At 39.3% G+C, this 26,499-nt stretch overlaps 1 protein-coding gene across 1 annotated transcript; it reads left to right on the top strand.

Annotated features, from left to right (window-relative positions):
* LOC144994354 (putative E3 ubiquitin-protein ligase HERC3) lies at positions 1 to 26,499 on the top strand. Its single transcript, XM_078951998.1, has 25 exons — positions 1 to 137; positions 1,490 to 1,841; positions 3,306 to 3,465; positions 4,137 to 4,213; positions 5,021 to 5,242; positions 5,479 to 5,570; positions 6,367 to 6,497; positions 6,887 to 7,035; positions 7,878 to 7,951; positions 8,515 to 8,639; positions 8,763 to 8,822; positions 15,946 to 16,057; positions 17,223 to 17,412; positions 18,030 to 18,193; positions 18,274 to 18,387; positions 18,938 to 18,961; positions 19,041 to 19,139; positions 19,222 to 19,392; positions 19,472 to 19,615; positions 21,555 to 21,721; positions 22,145 to 22,211; positions 22,487 to 22,569; positions 24,730 to 24,913; positions 25,850 to 25,952; positions 26,027 to 26,499. The coding sequence occupies exons 2-25, from the start codon at positions 1,619 to 1,621 to the stop codon at positions 26,233 to 26,235; spliced, it is 3,144 nt and encodes a 1,047-aa protein (XP_078808124.1). The 5' UTR covers positions 1 to 137; positions 1,490 to 1,618; the 3' UTR covers positions 26,236 to 26,499.

Genomic DNA, 26,499 nt, shown 5'->3' with positions numbered 1-26,499 from the left:
CACCACTTCCGGTTAAGTGAGCCAATTGTTGATTATTTGGCACCAGGCTTGGTGACGTAGGACTTAAAGGTACTTCCTCGTTTGTTTTCCTAGCCGGACCGAAACCAAACATCTAAATTCAAGATGCATCTGTCCAGGTAAACACTGCGTTTCAAATTTATAGAGAGCGGTTGCCTTTCTCTTTACCTCAAGATGCTACGTAGCGGATAAGAACAAGATAGAACCGCTTCGTTTCTTTTGCAGAAGAGGGCTGCTTAGCTAGTCGTAGTAGTCTGTTAGCTTTGGGGTAGCAATGTTTGGATTTTTAAAGATGAGTTTTTGATTTCGATGAGGACACAACTCGATTAATGTTTAAAATATTTAGACAAGTGTTTAGAGAAGACTATTTTTCTGCGCAAAAAAAATTAAATTGAGCTAAGCTAGCACTTGGGAATGACGAGCAGATCATCAGTTCTAGTTAACTTTAGCTTTTAGCATAAGTATTTACTAGTGATAAGCAATAAAAAGCATGTATAGTTAATAGTTTCCAGGTCAAATCCCTTTAATCTTTAATCTAATAGATACGACGTATGTTCTATAAATTAGACGCCGTGTCGTGTGTGGTTAGGAAAAACTAAATAATGTCTCCAGTCTGCTGGTGTCAGGCAGAATTCTGTAAACAAAACCTTTCATAAACCAACAGAATGTGCTTTATATCACATCACTCTCATACATTTATTTTGATAAAAAGCAAAGCTTAACTGATAAAAAAATAAACACTTTACGCTTAATATTTTAATAGAAAAAAAGGTTTGAATTAATTTAGTTGAATTATTAGATGTAAATATTTCCATGTGGTAAACACCCGACAGAAGGGATGTTCTGCTGAGTTTTAGTCAGCTGAACAATAAGTTTATTTAGCAATAAAAACACAAAGTAGAGCACCAACAACAATCTAATTCAGTCTTTCTTTTTCATTTATTGAATATGTTTGGCATGTTTACATACTACATACTTATATATTGATTTATATTTTGATATCAATTTCTTCATTTATCTTGACTCAGTACAGACAAATACAATGTCATAATATAATATAGTACTTAAATTATTATGTATAAAAGTAAATGAATCAGGCATTTTAAGTGTTTTTTATGTGTTATCTGAATTGTAGTTTGTTTTTCTTTCTCATCATAGAGGTTTGTTTCTATTTTTTTTATTATCATCCGTGGTTAACATCATGCATGCACTGTGACTGGATGGTTATGAGGGCGGGGCTGTTTGAAGCTGCTTAAACCAGGATTACAGCGTCAGGGCTTTTTTGGTTTTGTTTTTTTAAACACACTGCCTGTTCCTCTGCTATTGTGTTTACATCTTTTTAGTCACAGTCATCTCCAAATGTAATCTCTACCTCATTGTGAAAACATTGTAGGGATCTACAAACAAGGCAAAATTATGTGGAAACATTCCATATGAACATAACAACAGAGTCCCTTTTGGTTTCTTCTAGGGTTGGAATGTACACCAAGAGGAGAAAGCGGGACGTTTCTCACACTTAGACATTTCTCTGTTCCTGAATTTGACTGTCACTCGCTCTGCTTCTCCATATCGCTCCCCCATTTCCTCTCGCTTCGCCACCATGTTGTGCTGGGGGAATGCCAGAGACGGGCAGTTGGGCATTGGTGTGGAGGGGAATCCTGTTTTTGAACCAAGGATCTGTCATGTGTTCAGCGGCAGAGGGCTGAAAGAGGTTGCGTGTGGCGGGCAACACACGCTGTTCTTACTGCAAGATGGTAGTGTATACACGTGTGGTTCCAACAGCTGTGGACAGCTGGGCCATGACAAAGCTGGGAATTCTCCAGGTAAGCTTTAGGTGTCCACAAAGATGCAGAGATTCACAGAAACCTGGAAAGTTATGAAATATTTCTAAAATGTGGAAGAGTAGGACCACACCCGTTTATTATATCGGCTTTGATGCTTGCGATAGAATAAGTGAATGCATAATTTATTCATCTTGATCAATATTTTCAGCAATAATACCTACATAAACTTGTTATTACAATTTTTCAAACCCAGTCAGATATTTATAAACCTCCCATATGTACAGAAACCATATTACAGATGGGGTTTTTTAAATAAAGGTTAGCTAGTTTTCAATGTGCACTGTAGGGATGATTGGAAGCTCCAGTTAGTTCTTTTGCTTTTTTTCGTGTAGCACAGCCTGCAGAAAACACAATCTCAAAAAATCTGGAAAAAGTCTTAATTATACTTTGCGATGCTGTAAAAAATAGAATGACAGAGTTGTAGAAACTGCAAGCTTAGGTAAGGTAGAAATTGCTTCCAAATCCACCTAAATAAAGTTCTTAATGAATTTAAAATGTTCAAATGATAAAATTATATAAAAAAAAAAAGTAAAATGTTAAAATGAACAAATTTTTCTAGTCAAAAAGTTCTCACATTGTAACGTATTAATCTAAAACATCAAAACAGCAAGTTTCTTTTCTGCATTTCCTCTGGATTTATGCTTTGTAATTACTTTCTATTTACTGAAACATAAAAAAAAACAGTTTTTATGTCTTGAATTTCATGCTTAAATGTCTTTTCTCTTACCTTTTATATACCTTATATCTTCCAATAGTAGCCTCTGCCTTTATTAGAGACAGGAATCTATTGGAAACCGGCATTTATCCCATTACAGACGGAGTGATGATGGCTAATGGTTTCATTTTGCTGGGAAATTTGGTCAAGAAATACAGAGTAAAACACCAGATGAACACTATATGATTTATTGAAATGGTGAGAAGGTTTCTTTTCCCTTTAAGCATCAACCTCCGTATCAAAAATCCTTCTGGCTTTCATGCAGATAATTTTCCCGGAGACACGCACACCTTTCCATCTTTGCTCAATCATCCAAGTTCAAAGCAGTTCTTCCAATTTGTTGCTGACTTTCGTTGCAGCTTCACCAGGAAATCGGTTTTCTTCTTTTTCCTACAGCCGTCTTCTCAATATCGCCCATCTGCTTGCGCCTATTGGAAGATACGCGGTAGCTAACATTAGCTGTGTGGACTGATAAATGAATACGATGTTGCTGGATGGCTTTCCTCAAACGGGTGTGGTCTGTGAGGATGCTACAAAAGTGTTTTTTTTGTTTTTCAAAAACACTTAAAAAAAAAAAAACCTTTGTTGGGTTAAATGAACAGAAGATTTAAATCTAAATGAGTTGTATAGTCTAGACCAGAAAACAAGAGGATTTAAAAAATACAAATGTTAAAGTTTTTCCTGTTTTTATCTAGAGATTTTGCTAAAATGTAATCTTCTCTTCTCAGAGCTGGTGGGGGCTCTGGATACCCAGAAGATTACCATGGTGTCGTGTGGTCGGGCCCATTCAGTCGCGGTGAACGAACAGGGTCAGGTGTTTGTGTGGGGGGCTGGAGATGGGGGTCAGCTTGGTTTGGAGACTGCTGAGACGGCTGTTCGAATCCCAAGGTGACTCTTTTATTAAAGACAGGAAACTTTTTTTTTTTCCTTTTTTTGCAGAAAGTCTTAGGGGGGGAAAAATAAGTAACCTAGACAGTCAGGGTATGAGCTTCTTAATGCTGGACTTTATTTTCAATTATATCAAAGGATGATTCTTTAATGTTTTTCAAGATGATGCTAAATTGAGGGGAGTTCTGGACTTAACAGTAAGTTGCAAATGAGCAAAAAACAGCATAAAGGGGTTGAAACTTTTCATTAGCAGGTTCCAGTTACCTTATGCATCAATTTGCACATATTGGAACAGCTGTGACTGCTGCACCAGAATTCTGGGTAAATCCCTAAAATAAAGCTGTAAAGCTGCTGAAAGGAGGAGATAAAATTGGAAGAATTTTTAAAGAAAAATCTGTTTACTGGTTGTTAGCCTCCTGAATTTGGTTAATGCATGGCATGAGAAAATGTAACATACATTACATGTCCCAACTCTTTTCAAATGAATTTATCTCCAGTTATGAAAAAAAAAAGTTTTTCCTTTTGGAGGAGAAGTGGTTTGATGCGTGCTTGCATCAATGGATTCATGTGCTGTATTTATCCCGGCCTTCTGGTGGTCAAATGTGAAGTTTATTGTTTTTTTTTCTTCTCTTTCTAGCTTTTGGTTTAGATTTTTGTCCTTTTCTCCTCAGGTTGCTTAAAAAACTGTGTGACCACAGCATCTCCCAAGTAGTGTGTGGAAACCAGCACTGCATCGCACTTTCTCGAGGTGTGAACGATGCACTCTTCACGACGCTAAATCCGAAACTCAGAAACCTTTTAGTTTCTGATTTAGATATCAGAGCAGTTATCACTCCAGTTCAAGATCAGTCACACACTCCCAAGGAAACTCTTTTATTTAGGTTGTAATAATCTTCACAATTACTTGATCTTCTTAGTTATGTTATCATTATTTTTCATCCCGTTTTTATTTGGGGTGATTATGAGCGCTGATTTAATAACATTCTAAAATGAAATGGGGCTGAATGACATCAATAGAAGTCGGAGCTCAGCAGTGATAATAGGCTGTGTCAGCCGGCTCCATCAGGGAAACCTATACCTGAACCCAAAGCAAAGCTCTCTCAGCTGAAGTGATGTATTAGAAATAGATGGAGATGAGAATTCAGGCTCTAAGGTGACATTTTTTTAAACTTGAAATGAATCAAGATCTGTTTAAATTGAACTATATCTTATGGCACGACAAAATGTTTGAATTTTTCCCCCCAGATAATAAAGTCTTATAATCATATGAAGGATTGTATTTACCCATATGAAAGCCCTTATAATCAAAAGCTTTAGGGACCCACTCCAATGAAAATGATGTTTTTAACATGTTCTTTTAGCAATTATCTGATGACGGAGGACATGTATAAAGAAAATTCAGCTTAAACTGCATTTCTGAGTATAAAACTGACAATTAAAAGACAACTGGGATGGATTTTACAATAGATCAAAAGATGACCAGTGAATGCTTTCCATGTGTTTATTGGGGTTTTCTGGATGTGTGAATGGGGTTTCTCTGTGTGCTCACTCTCAGATGGCCAGCTGTTCACATGGGGCCAGAACAGCAGCGGTCAGCTGGGTCTGGGCAAAGGAGAGACCAGCAAGCTGTCTCCTTCCCCGGTCAAGTCCCTGGCAGGAATCCCTCTGGCTCAGATAACCGCGGGGGGAGACCACTGTTTTGCGCTCTCCCTGTCTGGAGCTGTGTTTGGCTGGGGCAAAAACAAGGCTGGTCAGCTGGGGCTCAACGATAAACAAGGTACGCATAAGACATAAAATGTTTGAAAATAAAGGATTTCTTAAGAGATAGGTACGTTAAAAAAATGTATACAGTAAAACTGACATTATATACCATTTTGGTTTCCTTTTATTCTTTATTTACATGCTTATTAAAATACCTTTTCATTCTAAGTAGTGCCTAAATGAGGAAGCTTCAGTGTGCCATTAATCCCATCTGATCTGACTGTGAGTTTTGGCTGTCATTCCTGTTCCCAGATCGGGCCGTTCCATGTCACATCAAGTTTTTGAGATCTCAGAGAGTTGTTTACATCAGCTGTGGAGATGAACACACAGCTGCCCTCACAAAGGTATGAACCCTGACCTGCAACATCATGACCAAATAAGACAAATATGTAGAGGCTTAAAACCTTGACATAGGTGTGTCTAGCAGAGGTCTGAAATGATGTTTTGGAGACTGTCCGTCTGTCCCGCTCTGTGGACTTTTATTCTTTTTGTTTTATTTTCTTCTTTTGGTTGTGAGGAATCGCGTGTCTTAAAGCTAACACAGAGAGAAACTTGGTTTCTTTGTGGCTTTTCTAGATGAAGTCCAAGGTTTTATTTCCTCATTTGGGAAATCTTCAGCATAACTAATCCCTGTCTTTGTATCTTTGTCAAACTTTGCAGTTTTTTTAAAGAGGAATAATAAAAAAAAAGCTTTCAATTTCAGTTATAAGCATAGACTGTAATAACAACAGACAGATCGAGGTGTGACGTCACCCATAGAAATGAGGCAAAGTCCCTCACCGTGGCGTCCTGATACGGGCGCCACCATGTTGAAACCAGTCGACAGTGATTGGTCCGAGTCACTCTGAATCCTCGTTTCTATGGGAATGGCGAACACTTCCTATTTGGGAACACGAGAAGGGGGGGTGATGAGCTGTCCATTGTTTTTACAGTCAATGGTTAAAAGCAAAAGTCATATTACTGTGCAAACTAAGAACCATGAGGAAGTCTTTGGTGTAGGTGGGGTAATTTTAAGAATTAAAAAAAGGCCCCCTACATTTCACATCATAGGTGGTTTTAAAGCATTTGATTTGAATCAGATAAAGATCAGCATCTTTTCTCTGTTTACTCACCAAATAACATTCTCCTACTGTTCGGCAGAGCGGGGGCTTATTTACCTTTGGTGATGGCTCCAGGGGGCAACTAGGTCATGGCTCCAGCAATAATGAACTTTTACCCAGACGAGTCATGGAGCTCATGGGAACTGAAGTGTCCCAGATCACCTGTGGAAGGTGCTGTCTCTTCTTTAACTTTCTTCTTTTTTCTCCCCATAGAACATAGACAAACTTTTCTTTTTCTTAAGTAGTTATTGATTTTCCTGTTTTGGTTTTGACTTTTTGTCCCCACTGACCTTACAAAAACAACAACCTGTTTTGAGAAAGGTGTGTTGTGTTTGTTGATCTCCACATTCTTGAATCTGCTGTGGCTTTGACCACATCATGCTCAAAGAATGAAGATGCGTTTTTAAAAAGATTTTAACATTTTAGCCACGTGTTTTAAGACTTTTCAATTCAATTTAAAATGTTGAAACCCTTTAAATAGTTCATAATCGTTGATCTTAAATTAGGCTGTGCACAGTTTCGTCTGTCTATCTCTAAATGTCTGTTTTTCCCGTTGGTAGGCATCACACTCTTGCCTTTGTTCCATCCTCTGGTACGGTGTATGCATTTGGTTGTAACAGTCACGGTCAGCTGGGAACAGGAATACTGGCTGATTTAAGAAGTCCACATCCCGTTAAAAATGATTTCTTGACTTTAAATCTCCGAAAAGGTAAGGTTTATTTGAGGATTGACACAGGCTTTCTGTTTCCATTCTTGCTGAGTTTCACATCAGAAAATTTTCTAGACTTGAAGAGCCTATATCATGCAAAAATGAACTTTCTTGAGCTTTTAACTGTATTACAGTATAACGTTAATTCCTGTAAACAACCCCAAAGTGGTATTTTGATCCACTCATACACCTTTGAGCATTCCTCTAAAACTCTGCTTTCTAAGCACCAGCCCCTCCCAATCCATGAAAACGAGAACCGCCCCTTTTTTCAGGAAGAGTCTGCACTGCCAGCACTGCCCCCAGGCTAACACACACACACACACACATACACACACTTTCTCCACGGAGCTAGCGGTATTTGGCAAAAAGGCTTTCCTTTTATTTGCACATCCATCATTGCAAAAGTTCAGATATTGTCACTGCCGGCTCTATGTTGACGTCATGAAATGGGCAGTGCCTCAGAGATCGGGACGTCTTACCTCCGGGAAGGAAAATGGCTCGCGAGAAGAACTAATATTTAATAAAAAAATCCCTTCTTTAGTGTATCAAAGGTAACATATTATCATATACTGTACTTATATAGTTTACTCTGAAAGGCTCAAGTATAGCATGATATAGGCCCTTTAACAGCTCATCACTTCTGCTAGTTTAAAGGAGCAGTTTTATTTACTGAATTGTCAAGTCTAAGCAAGAATAACTTTTCTAAAATTATTCTGTCTTTTTATTTTCAGAATAATTTAATGAAAGATTGAAAACTTTTGCAAAAATACTTTCTAAAATATTGGGTTGATTGATTATTTTTACTATTAGGTGATCACGATCTTCCTCTTTTTTTGCCTCAGATTTAAGGAAGTATACAGTGATCAAAATCATCTGTGGAGGAGACCATAGCTTTTTAATGTATTCTAGTGAACAGGTATGTGTTTCACTCTTCTTTTATTAAGCTATTATTAAAACTTAATAAGCCAAAAAAAAAGTTTAATCTCATTTTTGGAGAATTTCCGTAGTCACAGTGTTTACAGCATAAGGATTAAAATCATTTTTTTTTATTAGCTTTTAGTCAAATATTACGAAATTGAAGCTGCTAATGCCATTTTAAAGAGGAAATGAAATGATTTGTTTATTTAGCAAAATAATAAAAACTAAAGCATTATTTTCTGCTGCAGAAAAGGTTTGGGTTTTCCATTGAAACCACACGGTGGCAGTAGCATCCCAGCTTTTGGGCAGGACCTGTGGCGGATGTGGAGCATGCATTGGGGCTAACAAACAGTTAGGAATGCTGACTGATAAAGTCGCAGAGTTCTCTGCGTCTGCCCGCTAACCCTGGCAGAACACTTAAACCTCGGGCGTGGCTTGTTTATTTGATCTCCTCTGAGGACATAAACAACACTACCCGCCCGCAGAAATGTGCCACACAAGTTGCAACGAGCAGCTTGCTGTTTGATGTCTGTGTGCTTCTGCCTCTCTGCATGTCTTTAGTGTCCTGAAGTTCCAGAAGACTTCCGAGTGTTTAATGTCAGTAAAAGCCTCTCCCCCATCAACCACGACTGCTTGAACTCATGGAGGTTAAAACTGTTGTACAACACAGACTCTAATGTTACAAAGTAAGTCCAGTTGCCAAAATAAGCAACATTTCTTTACATTTGAATGTTTATACACAGAATATGTAGTTGTGAAGTCCTTTTCAATGACTTTCCTGTCGTTTCTGATTGGTTTCTTTCTCAAAGAGACATGATCGTTCACCTCTCCTCAACCGCTTGTTGGAACGCCAGTTTCTTAGACCAAAGGTAAAGGAAGGTCGTAATCATAATTATTTGATAAGTTTTATCCTTCTCTACAGCCAATGAAGATGAAGTAGAGGTGTGTGTGTGTGTGTGTGTGTGTGTGTGTGTGTGTGTGTGTGTGTGTGTGTGTGTGTGTGTGTGTGTGTGTGTGTGGGGGGGGGGGGGTCATCCCTTTGTCAGAAAGTCATTATTGGCAATCGGATTTTATTTATTTATTTATTTTTCACAAAATTACATATTAAAATGATATTTTTGACCTATAGATTTGGAATTGTATTGTTTAGTATCAACCCTTATTGAGTTTGCTAATCACCCTGGTAGTTTACACCAATGTGCTAATGATGCAGAAACGCCATTAGTATAGTTTCCATTTCAAATTGACCCTAAAGGTCTCATGAAAAATTTTAGCTTTGAAATTTTTGGTTTATTACAAAAACAAGATATGAAACATAATTGTGATTCCCAGTAGAGTAAATCCTTGGAACACTGTATAGCTTATAGTGGAGGTTCGCCTGATTTGTACACATTTTTTGTAGACATTTTTGACATAGTTTGAATTTATCTGTGCTTTGTTTTTAAATTATACCTTTTTATTTTGTCTCTACACTTTTGGTCTTTTGTTATAAGACATAAAAAATAGTTTGATCTCAATTTTGTGTGACTTTTTGCTGTGAAAAAAAATGACAAAATGTACTACTCAGGACTGAGTTTTTGGTTCATTGTGGAAATATTGTGTAATATAGTGAAAAAATATCTGTCTAAAAAAAGAAGCCAGAATGGTTTTAAAAAGATGGACATAAAGCGTTGCCACAAAAATTTAGTTTTAACCCATAAGAACCCAAAACTCACATTTTCAGATATTTTTCTGTTACACTGATGTCACCGTGGGTTCTTATGGGTTAAAGATAAATCATTAGAGCAAATTTCAAAGTTGTAAAAAAAAAACTTTTAAATGGGCCAAAACTACTAAAAGGTTTTATAGTTGCAATATGTTTATAAATGAGGAAAAGAACTGCTCACAAACTGAAATAAACTAGAGCAACATAATTAGCATTAAATGTAGCTGCTTACCTAATGAAATATGTCTTCAAGAAGGATTCTTGGAAATCTATTTTTAAAGCCCTAATTATCGAGGCTTTCTCATGGCACTTAACAAATGTTTAGTAAAATATTCAAAACTAAAGAAAATTAAATTTAGTAACACGTTTTATGATTAAACTATGTTTAAATGAGTAAAATAGGGCCAAACGTTTCTTTTTAGCTGCATTTGACAAATGGATCACATAAAAAACCGTAGAGGGCAAAACTCTAATTTTAATGGATGAATAGGAGCAGACTTGGTGAGAGCGACCATCTGCTGCGACTGGCAGGGGTCAGGGAGGACAGAAAAAGAAAACAGAAACACTGAGACATCAAGGAACTGGAACACTGACATGAACATTTATAGATGAGAAAAAGAGCAGATTGGAGAAAGATCCACAGAGAAGGGGTGCATCCTGGATTTAAATGCAATAAAAGTAGATGTTCTCAATTTATAAACTAATGTGAACAAAATTGGGCATCAAAGTTCAAATCTTCAAGACTCTCGCGGACTTGTCATTGACCTTTTTGTACCACAAGCTTCCACATAATCTGATGCAGCAAAACCGATCCGACAATCTGCAGACTTATTTTAACTCGTGTTTAGGTAATTGCTCTTCAAAGCGGACCCATCAGCAGATACTTATCATGAGTTGTGGGTGTCCACGGAGCAGAAAACGGATCCCCGCAGATATGTCAAGACCTGAATACCGGGCGTTCTGCAAGCATGGGGAATTATTTGTAGCTCTGCGCTTCATAAACCTGTGGACTGTACATGAAAGAAGAAATATGGACTTAGCCAGGGAAACCAAAGAGTGAACCATCTGAAGTATGTACAGTTGTTTGGAGGACTGCATGCAAAACACCTCCGAGTCCTAACAGACTTAATTAAGCCGTCTCCTGACAGAGCGAGGAAGGATCTGGTCAAAACAGCAGTTAACAAGTCGGGGGATGTCAGGGTGGCTGTTATTTTGTTATCTTTGTAGATGTGATGCAGAGAAGTGTTTACTAGCTATATTGTTTTTCAAGATGGTCATTAAGCAAATTGTATTCATCAATTCAAATCCAATCAAGCTTTATTTACATTAAAAAAACATGCACAACTTGAAGCACTTAACATTAAAAAAAAATGCACACAATATAACAATAAAAACCAAACCCTTCCCACTCCCCTCCGTTGATGCATATGCCTCATGAATACTTATAAAAGTAACTAGATGAATATAGATTTCTTTCTCTCACACTGATTTGGTATCAGAATTCATTCTATAAAATTTGTGGCTGTGTAGAACACATTTTTGAAATTTCCTTTTGAATAAATGTATTAAAAACCAACATACACAGTATAGACCAAAGGTTTGACACACCTTCCCACTCATTTGAATGAGAATGTGTGTCCAAATTTTTGGTCTGTACTGTCATTGTATTAATTAGGAATAAGCTTAGCAGAGGAGCTGCAAGGTGGTGTCATAGTTAGTACGGTTGACATGGTTATGGTTCGAATCCCAGCTGGGCCCCTTTCTATCTGTGTGGCGTTTGCATGTTTTTTCTTTTTCCAGGCACTCTGGTTTCGTCCTAAGTTTAGCACTTATCCATGAAAAACATGCTGCTCATGCTGATTGGTGACTCTAAATGGACTCTTATCCCTGCCTGTTGTCGCAAATATGCGGCAAACCACTTCGGCTCTAAAATGACCAAAATATAGCTACTATCCACTTACAATCAAAGACAAACGCCAATGTTTTTGTTTTTTCAAAGATGGTAATAAATGTAGGCGTTAAGGGGTTAAGAATGAATGTGTGGCAGTCTGTGTGTGGCAATGGACTAGCAATCCAAACCAGGCTGCATCTCCACCATAGCCCTGTGTCAGCTGGGATGGGGTCTAGAAAATTTTTCACCAGATTCATTCATTCATTCATCTTCTTCCGTTTTGTCCCTTTCGGGGTCACGAGGCTGCCAGGGTCTATCCCGGGCTCTTACGGGCAAAGGCAGGGGACACCCTTGACAGGTCGCCAGTCTGTCGCAGGGCCACAATCACACACCCATTCATTCTCACACCTATGGACAATTTAGAGTTGCCAATTAACCTATGAAGCATGTTTTTGGACGGTGGGAGGAAGCCGGAGATATTTTAGATCCAAATCCTTCTTTCTCTTTCGGCTTTTCCCATCAGGGGTCGCCACAGCGAATCATCCTTTTCCACCTCACTCTATCATGGACATCTTCTACCCTAACATTAGCCAACTTCATGTCCTCTGTTAAGACATCCAAATATCTCCTCTTTGGCCGTCCTCTTGCCCTCCGGCCAGGCAGCTCCATCTCCAACATCCTTCTACCAATATATCCACTATCCCTCCTCTGAACATGTCCAAACCATCTCAGTCTGGCTTCTCTGACTTTGTCGCTAACACAGGCAACATGAGCCGTCCCTCTGATGTACTCGTTCCTTATCCTGTCTAACCTGGTCACTCCTAAGGAGAACCTCAACATCTTCATCTCTGCTACCTCCATCTCAGCCTCTTGTCTCTGTCTCACTGCTACCGTCTCTAACCCATAGAGCAGAGCTGGTCTCACCACTGTCTTGTACACCTTTCCTTTGAGTCTTGCTGGCACTCTTCTGTCACACAACACTCCTGACACTTTCCTCCAACCGCTCCAACCTGCCTGCACTCGCCTCTTCACCTCTTTTCCACAATCCCCATCACACTGAACTGTTGACCCCAAGTACTTAAACTCCTGCACCTTCTTCACCTCAGTCCCCTGTAACCTAACGCTTCTACCTTGATCCCTCTCGTTCAGACACATGTATTCTGTCTTACTACGACTGACCTTCATACCTCTTCTTTCCAGAGCAAACCTCCACCTCTCTAGCTGTTCCTCCACCTGCTCTCTACTCTCACTGCAAATTACAATGTCATCCGCAAACATCATTGTCCAGGGAGATTCCTGTCTTACCTCGTCTGTCAGCCTGTCCATCAGCATAGCAAACAAAAAAGGACTCAAAGCTGATCCTTGGTGTAGTCCCACCTCCACCTTGAACTCCTCTGTCTGACCTACAGCACATCTCACCACCGTCATACTTCTCTCATACATGTCCTGAACTACTCTGACATACTTCTCTGCCACTCCAGACGACCTCATACAGTACCACAGCTCCTCCCTCGGCACCCTGTCATACGCCTTCTCTAAATCTACGAACACACAATGCAGCTCCTTCTGACCTTCTCTGTACTTTTCCATCAACATTCTCAAAGCAAAAATGGCATCAGTGGTGCTCTTACGGGGCATGAAACCATACTGCTGCTCACAGATCTCCACCTTCTTCCTAAGCCTGGCTTCCACTACTCTTTCCCACAGCTTCATTGTGTGGCTCATCAACTTTATTCCTCTATAGTTGCTGCAGTTCTGCGTGTCACCCTTGTTCTTAAAGATCGGAACCAGAACGCTTCTCCTCCATTCCTCAGGCATCTTCTCACTCTCTAAAATCCTATTGAACAACCTTGTTAGAAATTCCACTGCTGTCTCTCCTAAGCACTTCCATACCTCCACAGGTACGTCATCAGGACCAACGGCCTTTCCGCTCTTCATCCTTTTCAGAGCCTTCCTAACCTCATCCTTTCCAATCTCTGCTACTTCCTGCTCCACAACAACCACATCTTCCTCCCTTCTTTCCCTGTCATTTTCCTCGTTCATCAGCTCCTCAAAATACTCCTTCCATCTTTTCTGTACACTCTCTTGGGTTGTTAGCACCTTTCCATCTCTGTCCTTAATCACCCTTATCTGTTGCACGTCCTTCCCATCTCTGTCTCTCTGTCTGGCTAGCCTGTACAAGTCCTTTTCTCCTTCCTTTGTGTCTAACCTGTCATATAGCTCATCGTAAGCTTTCTGTTTGGCCTTTGCCACCTCTCTCTTCACTCTACGCTGCGCTTCCTTGTACTCCTGTCTATCTTCCTCAGTCCTTTCTACATCCCACTTCCTTTTAGCCAACCTCTTCCTCTGGACGCATTCCTGTACTCTCCTCATTCCACCACCAAGTGTCTTTACCGTCTTTCCTCTTTCCAGATGACACACCTAGCACCTTCCTACCTGTTTCCCTGATAATCTCTGCTGTAGTTTCCCAGTCCTCTGGAAGCTCATCCTGACCACCCAGGACCTGCCTCAACTTCTGCCTAAATTCCTCACAAGTTTCTTCATTCTGTAGCTTCCACCACTTGGTCTTCTTTTCTGTTTTCCCTCTCTTCTTCTTCCTGACCTCCAGAGTCATTTTACACACCACCATGCGGTGCTGTCTGGCTACACTCTCTCCTACCACCACTTTGCAGTCGTTAACCTCTCTCAAATGACCTCGTCTACATAGGATGTAGTCCACCTGAGTACTCCTACCTCCACTTCTGTATGTCACTCTATGTTCCTCTCTCTTCTGGAAGTAAGTGTTGACTACAGCCATTTCCATCCTCTTCGCAAAGTCCACCACCATCTGTCCCTCCAGATTCCTTTCCTTCACACCAAACCTGCCCATCACCTCCTCATCACCTCTGTTGCCCTCACCAACATGCCCATTAAAGTCTGCTCCAATAACAACTCTCTCTCCTCTGGGAAAACTCTCTATGACCTCATCCAACTCACTCCAGAATCTCTCCTTCACTTCTAAGTCACAGCCAACCTGTGGCGCATACCCACTGACTACATTCACCATCACCCCTTCGATTTCTAACTTTAGGCTCATCATCCTGTCTGAGACTCTTTTCACTTCTAGAACACTGTTTACAAACTCCTCCTTCAGAATCACTCCTACCCCGTTTCTCTTCCTATCAACACCATGATAGAACAGTTTGTATCCTCCTCCAATACTACGTGCCTTGCTGCCCTTCCACCTTGTCTCCTGCACACACAGTACATCTACCTTCCTTCTCTCCATCATGTCTGCCAGCTCTCTGCCTTTCCCTGTCATTGTGCCAACGTTAAGAGTCCCTATTCTCAAACCTATGTTCCTGCCTTTTCCCTTCTCTCTCTGGCCACGGACCCTTCTGCCTCCCCTCTTTCTTCCACCAACAGTAGTCAAATTTCCACCGACACCCTGTAGGTTAACAGCATCGGTGGCGGTCGTTGTTAACCCGGGCCTCGACCGATCCGGTATGTCTAAAGTGTTGTGGATGATTCGCATGGTTATTTTGGCAATTTTTACGCCGGATGCCCTTCCTGACGCAACCCTCTCTATTTATCCGGGCTTGGGACCGGCACAGAAGTTACTGGCTTGCAACCCCTGTGGCTAGATTTAGATCCAAATCCAAATTTTTAAAATATTACATGAAATGAAGACATAATCAGTACATTTCCTTCTGATTTTAACGGCTTTAAAAAAAAAGAAGGATCAGTGGACATGTTTTGAAAAATGAACTGTTCTCAATGAAGATTTACTGCAGTCAAAAGCACGTTTTTTTAATTCATATTTTCCACCTGAAGATCCTTTTTCTTGAGTGTCAGAATCTTCCTCGGATACAGTTGTTATAGTAAAATAAACATCCGTTGAGCAAATGAACATCAATTGGTCTCATTTCCAGCCAAAACCTCATTCTAGCCTGTGTGTATATTACAGTTGTGTGCAGTTTGGCTCTTTTTGTGCCTTTTAGAACTGACATTCACATGTTCTTTAATGGAGAAACTGTGTTGAGGCTCATTGCTGTGGGTCACGGCGGCGTCCGCTCACTCTCTGCATTAGTGTTGTGTTTGGGACACAGTCCTTAATGGATGATAACAGAAACGTCTCTGTTGTGGTTAAATAAAACCTCAATTGTGAGAAAAGCTTTACTCTCAATGCTGACACTGTCAATATTGTCATTTAGCTTTGGTTTAGTCATCCATGATGCCAAAGCAACTTCATAAAAGAGTCACATGGCCTCAATTTTTTTTTAAGTTGAAGACAGTTTAGCGCTTATCCATGAAAAACTTTCTCTGTGTCAATTTATAAAAAATAAGTACTCTTCAGGCCGAGGAAGACATTTTCTTGTGTGATTATCAAGAGTCACATTGATGCTTGTTTTCTCAGTGATGATGCTCACTTCAAAACCAACCCAAAAATCCCCGGCATCGATCTCAACTCTGTCAGAATGCTGTTTGCAACACTGAGCAAACCCGCTTTCGCTGGAATCCAGGAGCAGGTATGACTAATGCAGTTGCATATCAAACATGTCGGATATTTTATTTACTTTATGTTCTTGATACATCGACAGACATGAAGCCATTTAAACACTTCAATTATTCACCTGGTTGAGGACTTCACTGTTTGTTTTTGGTGGCAAATTCGACTAAATTCGACTATTTTATTTTAAATCAAACCAAAGAAATCTGTAGTATTGCAGATTTTTGTAGAATAGTCCTTTCATGAGAAAATATTTGCCTTTTTCTTTTTTTTATGCAAACCAACTTCCTTTTTAGAAAAGAATTGTGGGTTGTTTTCTGTCAGAACACAAGCACAGAGGAAACACTGCTGTTTTGCAACAGAAAACAGCATCCATGTCATATGGAATTGATCTAACTTTGAACGTACATCAAGATTTGCCGCAGATCGTACTCTGGAGACGCTTTTTAGGGAGCTGTGTTGGTGAACCTTACATGCATTATAATTAGTGGGTGAAGTGAGGCCCCAGTCCAAACCTCATGAAGCCTCTCCCAGCATGTCATAATTCATATTCTCCCTAAAGCAGCAAGATGGGTCCTGTTTGTTTAGAAAACATCCCATGAAGCTAATGTTCTCTGGTTACAGCTGAACGTAAATGATTTCTTTATGTGACCGCTTTGCTTTTTGATGTGCAGTTTTGAAGCTGGAAGTCAAAAACCTCTAGAGCTATAAAACCAAAGAACAAGCTAGAAAAGTAGATATTTATAGTTTTTACTTTTAACAGTAAAAGGTTTAGGTGTATCTGTAAATGTGTTTCAGTGTCTGATGCATTTAAGATTCTGTGCAAACTGATTGATGTAACACACTGTAGAGTGAGAAGAACTCCAATCCCATTCAGTTGATGTTCTGCTATCTAGCCTCTTAAAAAACTTTAGTTTTCTTTCATATTTCTTCTAAAGTATATTTAGTTAGATGCAAATGCCATAACAGTACATATTGTGTTTTTACCTCATATGTCGCTTTAAAATGCTCCCTTTTTTGTCATGCAAGTGACAGAAAACAAGTCATGATGACTGAATTCTGAAGCAATTTGAGCCAAAAAACAATGTTCAATGTATTTTGACTCTGATTATTAAAAAAAAAAAATTTAATTACTGCAACTTTTTGAAGGAATTATTTTCCTATGTGTCCTCCGTCGTATTTAGGCAACCACAAGTTTTGAGAGTCTGCTGATCCCTCAGCTGCCTCGCTCCCCACCTGACGTGGAGGCCATGAGGATCTATCTCATCCTGTCCGAGTACCCAGCCCTGCAGGACTCCAAGAACTACATACGCCTCACTATCCCACTGGCAATAGCCATTCTCCAGCTAGACACCAACCCCAGCAAAGTATTGGGTACCATACTTTCATATGTATAAAAAACGAATCACACCTCATCAATTATGAATGTGTAACACCACCACTTCTAGTAATGATTTGAGGCGATCAGCCTCCTAAATACTCCGAATTGCATTTTTTTCTTTATATATGCCCTCAATCATCAGAAAAATGCCACAAGAACCTGGTAAAAACACTAAAAAACACTATTTTTATCAGAGTGGGTCTTTAAGCTCCTAAAATGTGATCCTCAAGACGGTCAAATAACATTTTAGCCTTTCTCTTGATCTCTACCATCCTGCTCAGGATTGTGCCTAAATGACAGGATATAAGGAATAGAAAGCATCAAATCCATTCAATTAGCACCTTCATTTTCTTCATTTTCCTAACCTCTAAAGAGGGAAAGAGTTTCTTAGTTTTTTTTCTATGATTTGGCTTAGTTGTTTGACAAATCATATGTAATTTGCCCCATTTTGCGATTTTTTTTCTTTCTTTTTTCTTTTCTTTTTTTCTTTTTGAGATGACACGTAGAAAAGGCTTAAAAATATCTTCTCTATTCTGATGCATGAAACTGAAATTAATTACTTTCTTCAATTATGCTAGTTTGAATTGTTACAGGTCTGGTCTTTGTGCAGATAACTGGTGGTGTGTCGTGGACGTCGGCGTCTTCACCAGAATGGTGGACATGTACAAGAGCATAGTTGTGTACATGCTGACGGGAGGCAAGACGGTCCCTGCGCCCGTGCTCCACGAGAACTATTTCATGGCCACGCTTAGACTGCTGGAGAAGCTCCACAAGGTATCCGCAACATGGATCCGTGCTGGCCCGCAGCAGAAGGAGAATTAGACTTTAAGGATGGTGTTTGCTTACGTTACCAGGTGAATTTAAAGGCCCATCATGTAGAATACAACCACTTTTATATCCCTGACATCACCAGCCTGGTGGACATCCAGGAAGACTACCTCAAATGGTTTCTGAGTAAAGCCCAGATTGTGAGTATGAAAGGTTACGTAGTTTTCTTCTGGAGTTTGTTTGGCCTCACTTGTGTCTAAATTAAATGTAGAAGTTTTGTTTTGGTAAGAATCTGAGTTGAATAATACTTTTCTCTTACATTAATTAAGATAGTTGGATTCCAGAAAATATTTAAAACAAATTTAATATGTTTTTATTTTTGTAAGATCAACATTTTTAAATGTATTCATAGTTTGGCAAAAGATTAATTTAAGAAAACATGCAAAAGACAAAGGCAAAAAGGCTTCTCTGTGTCTGAAATCCCCTGTTTTACATATTTGACCTCAATTCTTTCAGCTTTCTGCGTTTTTAGGATTAGTCAAGCAATAATCAATTTTTAAGAGCGATCCACTTAGTTGTTACTGCAGATAATTTAAAGAATTGAATTGAAAAGATTCAGTAGAAAACATTTAATATACATTCAGATTCGAGACATGAGGTCAATGTTCAATATAAAACGGTAACTTTCAATATTTTTCTATGTGAAACATAGTCACATATCTAATTATTCTGCCTTCCTGTTATTTCTAGAAAGTGGGCTCATCTCCTTCACAGGTAAAAACTATTTGTCAGAAACAAAAGCAGTATTGACCTTCATTTGTACGGGTTGGTTGTAAGTCTGTTTTCCCTGCAGAGTAACCTTCCCCCAGTGAACCTTTGTGCCTTCCCATTCATACTGAATGCCCAAGCCAAGACGACAATGCTGCAAACAGATGCTGAACTGCAAATGCAGGTACTTGATTACAGGTCAGTCAGTTCCCACCTAACTGTCTCACACTTCTCATAGAAATACATTTGTTTTGGTTTTTCTTTAGATGGCAGTAAGCGGTGCGAACCTGCACAATGTTTTCATGCTGCTCACACTGGAACCCCACCTCGCTAGGAACCCATACCTAGTGCTGCATGTGCGCAGGAATCATTTAGTAAGCGACACGCTTCGAGAGCTGACTGTCTACTCTGACGTGGACCTTAAAAAACCGCTCAAAGTGAGTGAAGCGGCTCTAAGCCCCTGCTTTTAACGAAAATAGACTTCTCGGTTTAGCTTCACTTCCATCTTCCTTTTAGGTGATCTTTGACGGCGAGGAAGCCGTGGATGCGGGCGGGTTAACTAAAGAGTTCTTCCTGCTGCTCCTGAAGGAACTCATGGATCCCGTCTATGGGATGTTCACCTATTACAAAGAGTCCAATCTACTGTGGTTCTCAGATAAAGTAAGTCGTCATGCCGAGCTGATCGCTGCCATGGCAACGGCACCACATCCACTGGCTCTTGTGTTTTATTGCCATGACTCATCAAGTCCACAGATTTACAAGCAGCAGCTATGAATGATTTTTGCCAAAAAGTGCTGCAGTTACTAAAGAAAATAGTGGTAAATACAATTTGTGCTTTGGAGTTTCAAAATAGAAGCCATCAATTCATTTTCTCAACCCACTATATCCCTCTGGGGGTCACAGGGTTGCTGGAGCCTGTCCTGGCTGCTGTTTTAAAATGATTGGGATTTTGTACAACAGATTCCCAATTAGTAGATCAAAAATTCCCTTTAAAATGCTTTTCTTCAATCAGACGAGATACAGGCATGTACATTTTTAGACCTGAAACCCGTCAGCCTTAAATTGAAGCATAATTTGTGGTCATTTTTCAGCTAAAGCAACATTTTACCTGAAGTTTTATAGCAGCAGATGTTTTTACCCGCTTGTTTTGTTGATAGGCTTTACCTTGTTTAGACTGCTGATTGTTTGGACAATTGTTCCTCTTGAATTTCTTCCACTATAGATAAGAGGAAACGTTAGCAAAGTGGAATTCCCTCTTTAATTTTTTTCTTTAGCATGAATCTTGTGTCCTCTAAGTGGATTGTTAAAGGGACAATAACAAATAAACAAAAAAGCAATCGGGGCAAATCTGAGATAAAAGCTGGTACAATTCTGCAATTGTGTAAATATTGCAGTGCACAAAATTCTGCTATGGTAACGTCGGGCAAAAAATAACGAAATGTAAAGGTGAGAAAATCTCACCTGAACTTTTTCTAACCACCTTCAGTGGATTTGACACCTGCTCCAGAGGAAAGCATGACCCCCAACTTAACAACTTGTGAAGAGAAGCCATAACAGCTTGATCATTTCTTTATTTTTAACCTTTTTTTGTACAGTAAAAGGTCAAAAAATTTTCGCCTATAAGCAAAAATGTGGTTAGAAAAATGGACTTCCCAAGAATTCATATTTTAGGAAAAGAAATGTTCTTTTTTCTTGATAAGATTTCTTTTCTTGCAAAACAGAAAATAAGAACATTTACTCTTTTAAAATGTAGTTTTTGCAGTGTGGTAAAAAAAAAAATTCTTTACCGGCCAAATGCTGTAAACTTATGGCTTGAGCTTGAAAAACCCATAAATTGTCAATTAGCTGTGATCCATCACTCTATGACCTTATGAAGATCCAATTATGCGTCTCCAATTTTATTTGATTGTTCGATAAATGTATCTTTGCCAAACAATTGCTGGATTCCATGCAGAAGCCTTCAAAATTGGGGGAAAACATTTAGACTTTGTTCAAATTTCCTTACTACTCGCTACTTAGTGCAATTTATAGAGCATTCACCATTTTGTTGGGGTGTCCGAATCTACATTATTAAGATCCAGAGCCATGAAAATTTCCCTGAAATCTCAGAGAAAAACATTGATGGTCACTCGCTTGGCGAATATAGACCACAATGCACTGTGCTTGAACTATTTGTCATTTGCAAAAACGAATGTAAATATATATATATTTTTTTAAAAGTCCGCTTTTTCCTCTTCAGAACACAATCGATTCATAAATATTCATAAAATGTTCATATTTATTAAGTTTGTACTTCAGCAAATGGGTGAGTGATGTCATATAAAAGAAAAGTAGTGAGCGTGGTGTTCAAACTACAGGGCACTAAGATATTTAATCTTTTAGTGTTGGTGATGGAATTTGGACACAACTGGAGTCTCAGATGTCTTTTTTTCTTATGCTGACGGTGAATCTAACAGGCATTTTATTTATGCCTAATTTTGCAGCACATCTAGTGGTACTTGATGTTTATCCTAATGCTGCTTCAAATGTGAGGGAAGGAAAGCGCTTTAAACCGAAGAGCAAAGCCAAAGTAAAGCAAAGAACTCTTGTGTATTTGCAGTGTTTTGTAGAGCAGAACTGGTTTCACCTGATCGGGATCATTTGTGGTCTTGCCATCTATAACTCCACTGTGGTGGACCTGCACTTTCCCCTGGCTCTCTACAAAAAGCTGCTGGATGTCTCCCCCTCACTGGAGGACTTCAAAGAGCTCTCACCCACTGAAGCCAGGTGGAACAAGCTTTGATTCTCTTGTTTTTCATTGTAAGCCTGAATTAAATGATCTTGAATAGATCAGAAACTGATTTTTTCCTAATTAGATCTTTTTGAGACGATTATATTTAAACTCTATAGTCTTAAAGGAGCACACTTACCATATTTACATTTTTAAGAAACATGCATCTGTGGGAAAAGCAGCAGGAACGTTGTGGATCAGCTATTTGGATACATTTTTCATGAAAAGGACATGTTTCTTACAAACGTGGCTCCATATAAAAGGGAGATCCAGACTCTTCCAGAGCTTTAAGGCCATTACCAAGAAATATTCACATATGCTCACCACTGATGCCTGAGCATAAAGAAGACTCTATTTTAATGAAAGAATAATGGTTAAAAAAAGATGTAAGTTTTATAGATTGTCCTTTATTTCTGCAGGAGTTTACAGCAGCTTTTAGATTATGAAGGGAGAGATGTGGAGGGGACATTCCTTCTCAACTTTGCTGTAAGTATCCGCTGATTTTTACTTGTTCTTTTCCGTTTACTTACTGATGAGTCATTGGACAGTCTTAGTTTGAGATTAGTCAGACTTTGCAGACTGATCAATCCAGAACAAACTTTCCAACCACACAGTATTAAAAGGACGAATAAGTTAAGGTTTATTTTGAAATTGCCTGAGTCTTGTGATTTGCCCACTGGACTATAAATATCTCTGTGTTTATGTGAACTGGTGTTTTTTTTAGCTGGGCCAGAGTTTGACCTGTTGTGTTTATATCTCAGATCACCAGGGAGAACTATGGGATGACGGAGGTCAAAGAGCTGGTCCCTGGAGGAGAGAGCATCGCTGTGGACAACACCAACAGGTTTGGCGGCTGTGTTTTCTCCTGCTGTCAGACTTCCACGTGTTCTCATCTGACTGCCTCTTTTTTAAGTGAAGTCTGCAACCTGCATTGACTAACAATCACGTTTTTCGTCCCAAAGAAAACTGTCACGGCCTCAGCCTCTGCTTGCATCTTTGTCCTAATTTTAGTTTTGATCCTCCAGAGAGCAGTGGGGTGGGCGGCCTTCACACGCCGGCTGCTGAACAGATGGGGGAGAGCAGCAGCAGAGCCCTTTTTTCTTTTTCTTTTTCTTTTTTAACTTCTCAAACCATGCCATGAGAGTACAGAAAAAATAACGTGTTGTGAGGCTGCAGTGTACATCTCACCATCTCAGCTCTATTCTTGGGGCTTGTTGTGTCTAAAAGAAAGGTTCCTGTGTTTTTTTTAGCTTACCTGACCTAGATGTGACCCGTTTCTATAATATTTACGGGTTTTAAATCCATCCTAAAACCTATTTTTAGTCTTTGACCCAATCTAAGACTGATTCTATTCTTTTGTTTATTTTGTTTTCTTAATTTTTTACTTTTTTTTATTATTTAGATTTTTTACAATTACTAACTATTTTTATAGCAAATGAACTGTTTTATCAAAATTCTACGTCTAAACCAAACAGCCATTTTTGTTTTTATATTCTCTTTCAGACAATGGTTCTGCAGTTTTCACTCAAAAACATTAAGAACTTTCAATAAAAGCTTCAATAGATGCGTTTAATTTCCACTTTCATTTGTCCCCGTAGGGGTATAAAGAGCCACTGTGTTAATTTTAACTTTTGTTAAATTTTTAGATGAAATAGTTTATTTTTGTGAGGATAAAATAAGTCATAAATCTGGAAGTAATTGTTTTAGCAAAAAAGTTCCATACATTTACTGTCCAGCTTCTAAAAAAGAAAGTGATTAAATGATTAGATTCAGCTGCACTTTAGAAATGAAAATCTTTTTTTTGTTTTTTTGTTCAGAAAATTCAATCAAAAATCCTGTCGCTGCTACTCATATCTAAGACTGTTTGTGCTAGTGTAAGGGATTATTTTTATTTTTTTATTTTAGCTCGTTCAGGTTGTTTTTTCCGCGTGTCTTTGGAAAAAAATAGTCAGATTACTTTAATTTTCAGTGGATTATGAAGGTTGAAATCCAATTTTATTATGATTATTGGGCCTAAAATAGCTCCTTTGAGCGAAATATGTATTTACAACCACTAGTGATTATAGTCGGTTATCACATTTACATGTCTAAATATTGTGTTCCTCTTTTAACGGTTAACTGAATTCCTGGAATAATTTATTTTTAAACATTTATAAGAACCAGAAAAAAGCACATGGAGATTAAAATTCCTGTCAATACGAGCTTTTTGGACAAAAGACACGTGAAGAATTGAAAACAGATGCACAAACATTACTGACGTTATGGAAATGACAAAAGCAAAGCATTATTAGGCTGATGCCTCTTCCTCCGGTTCTTTTCGAATGATTGAAGCGGTCTCCATAGAGACTGGCTCCTTCAGCTTACTCTGTAATTTAGTCTCAGCTGAGGAAGCTGCAGTTTCAAGTTTAGTTTTTAATGGTTCGGTGCGTAGGTTTAGCACAAAAGAAAAAAACAAAGGGAGCAAAGGCTTAAACCATCAATCTATTTTTACAAACAGTTAGCCGCATAGCATATGTGTGGCTGACTTCAATGATTTAGTATTGATTAACAAATATCAATCTTTCATACATTAGCATCCACTATGAACATGGGAAACATACTTGTGTGACGGTCTGCATGGACACAATAAAAGGGACATAATAGAATATTTAAACTTCTTTCAAGGTTTTTTGATGCGGCGGCGCAGATAAATAGTTCACTCGGGTGATGCTCTCGTTGCTGGATCCAACAGGATCTGAGCAGATTAGGGATTTAATCTAGTCAAACATCTTCTGGAGAGAAACAAAGTGAGGTCATGCTGCTCTGGGAGGGTTTCGATGAACTGTCGGCCTGCAGAAAACATTTAGGTGCTCGTAAATGAAGGGAGGTGGAAACATGGCAGACACGATGAGGGAGGAAATGAATGTTAACAATGTGGGTGCCGATTGCTAGCTGACTTTAGGGATGCAGCTGCTCTGCAGAGGTAATTTGTTTAGTATTTACTGAACCTTTGTGTGTGTTTCAGGAAGGAGTTTGTGGATTCTTACCTGCGATACGTCTTCTCGGACTCTGTGGATGAGCAGTACTCGGCCTTCTCTTCTGGTTTCCTGAAAGTGTGTGGAGGGGAGATCCTGTCGCTCTTCCAGCCCTCCGAGCTCATGGCCATGGTGGTTGGCAACAACAACTACAACTGGGAAGAGCTTGAAAAGGTCAAATCCTTTGCCCTTGAGACCTTCTGTAGTCGTCTTTCCCAAAAATCCCATTTGAATTTGAGGTTTTTGCAGATTTTGGTAAACCGCGGTGCCTTTTGACTTTTTCTTTTTTTTAAACAACGTAATCCTGAGAAAGATGAATTCCATTGGAATGGAATTTAGATTTTTATTGCAGGTTGAAATTTAAAGGAACTTTCCAAGAAATTCCTCTATTTTTTTTTTCAGTCCAAAACTTCAAAATCTGCAGAAAAGTTTACAGACATGCATGTCATTACCCTTAAAGTCCTCCTCTGATCTATTTAAAAAGCATTCCGAATGGTCTTTAAATTATGATTGTGCCATTTTTAAGCAAAAAAAAAAAAAAATCTGTCGTTTTCTAAAATGAAATTTCTGCAGAGCGGCAAGAGATTAATAGAAATTTGTCTCTTGAGTTATGTGTGGGGTGAGACTGTCGGCTCTGAGTAAGCCCTACCCCACTTCCCGTCACCCAAATGTCTACATGCTCTCCTGCTAGCCTGCAGCCCCTGACACCCGCAACCTAGCATTAGCAGTGCAACAAAAATGGCGTGCAATGTTAGAATTATTCAGCCGTACGGTTTTGAGCCAGATGTCAGCTCGGACGAGGAGAATGAAGACGTACATGGATCTATTTTTCTGCAAGTGGATGCATCTGGAGTGCAGAAGGGAGCCTGTGGCTTGCCATAGTAGGTTCTACGTCACACCTGCAAGTCACAACAATTTGAATAAAGAAATACTCAGAATTGCAATTTTTAGCTTAATTTTCTTTATTAATGTCCTCCATCATGAAAAAAAAAGGCTACAAGAACATGTTAAATGCTATTTCTTACAGTTCCAATTAATCTTAAACATCAAACAATGTGGGATCCCTAATTAGCAGGAAAGGGTTCACACTTTTTTTTCTACTTTTCCCAGAATGCTGTTTACAAAGGAGAGTACTCTGCCACTCACCCAACAGTGAAGTTGTTTTGGGAGGTTTTCCACGAGTTTCCCCTGGAAAAGAAGAAGCAGTTTTTATGTGAGTGGTCATACATTTCATGGGCTGGATCGTGCTTTGCTTCCAGTTCTTACATGTCTGTCTCCGGGCCGCAGTGTTCCTGACGGGCAGCGACCGCATTCCCATCCACGGCATGGAGAGCCTGCGGATCATCATCCAGTCCACCACAGCGGAGGAGCACTACCTGCCTGTTGCCCACACCTGCTACAACCTGCTGGACATGCCCCGCTATCAGACCAAAGAGATCCTGCGCCGCCGCCTCACTCAGGCGGTGGAGCAGTACGAGGGATTCAGCCTGGTCTGAGAGGAGCCTCGATGCACTTTAGCAGCCATATGACCACCACGTGAGTGTCAACAGTGAATGTGGGTGCAAGCTGGATGAAGACGAGGCCCCTCTTGCATGATTGTTAGGCTTTTTTTTTTTAAATATTCCAAGGTCTATATGTGTAAATGCAGGTTGATTTTAAGGTTAAAGGTTTCTCAACCTTTCGGGCCAACAAAGATGGTGGTTGGAAATTTAACAGACATTTAAGGAACACGTTTGCATCAAAATAAAGAGAACAATATA

Source organism: Oryzias latipes, chromosome 1, assembly GCF_053564925.1.
Source record: "Oryzias latipes strain Hd-rR chromosome 1, Olatipes_Hd-rR_3.1".
NCBI classification, from domain to species: domain Eukaryota; kingdom Metazoa; phylum Chordata; class Actinopteri; order Beloniformes; family Adrianichthyidae; genus Oryzias; species Oryzias latipes.
The sequence above is the reverse complement of the archived record's forward strand: the minus strand, read 5'-3'. Positions and strand labels throughout refer to the sequence as shown.

Coding starts and splice junctions, on each gene's coding strand:
- LOC144994354 (XM_078951998.1), top strand. CDS start 1,619: ATGTTGTGCTGGGGGAATGCCAGAGACGGGCAGTTGGGCATTGGTGTG. Junction 17,413..18,029: donor CAACCCCAGCAAAGTATTGG/GTACCATACTTT, acceptor GTCTTTGTGCAG/ATAACTGGTGGTGTGTCGTG. Junction 22,570..24,729: donor GCTGTGGACAACACCAACAG/GTTTGGCGGCTG, acceptor TGTGTGTTTCAG/GAAGGAGTTTGTGGATTCTT.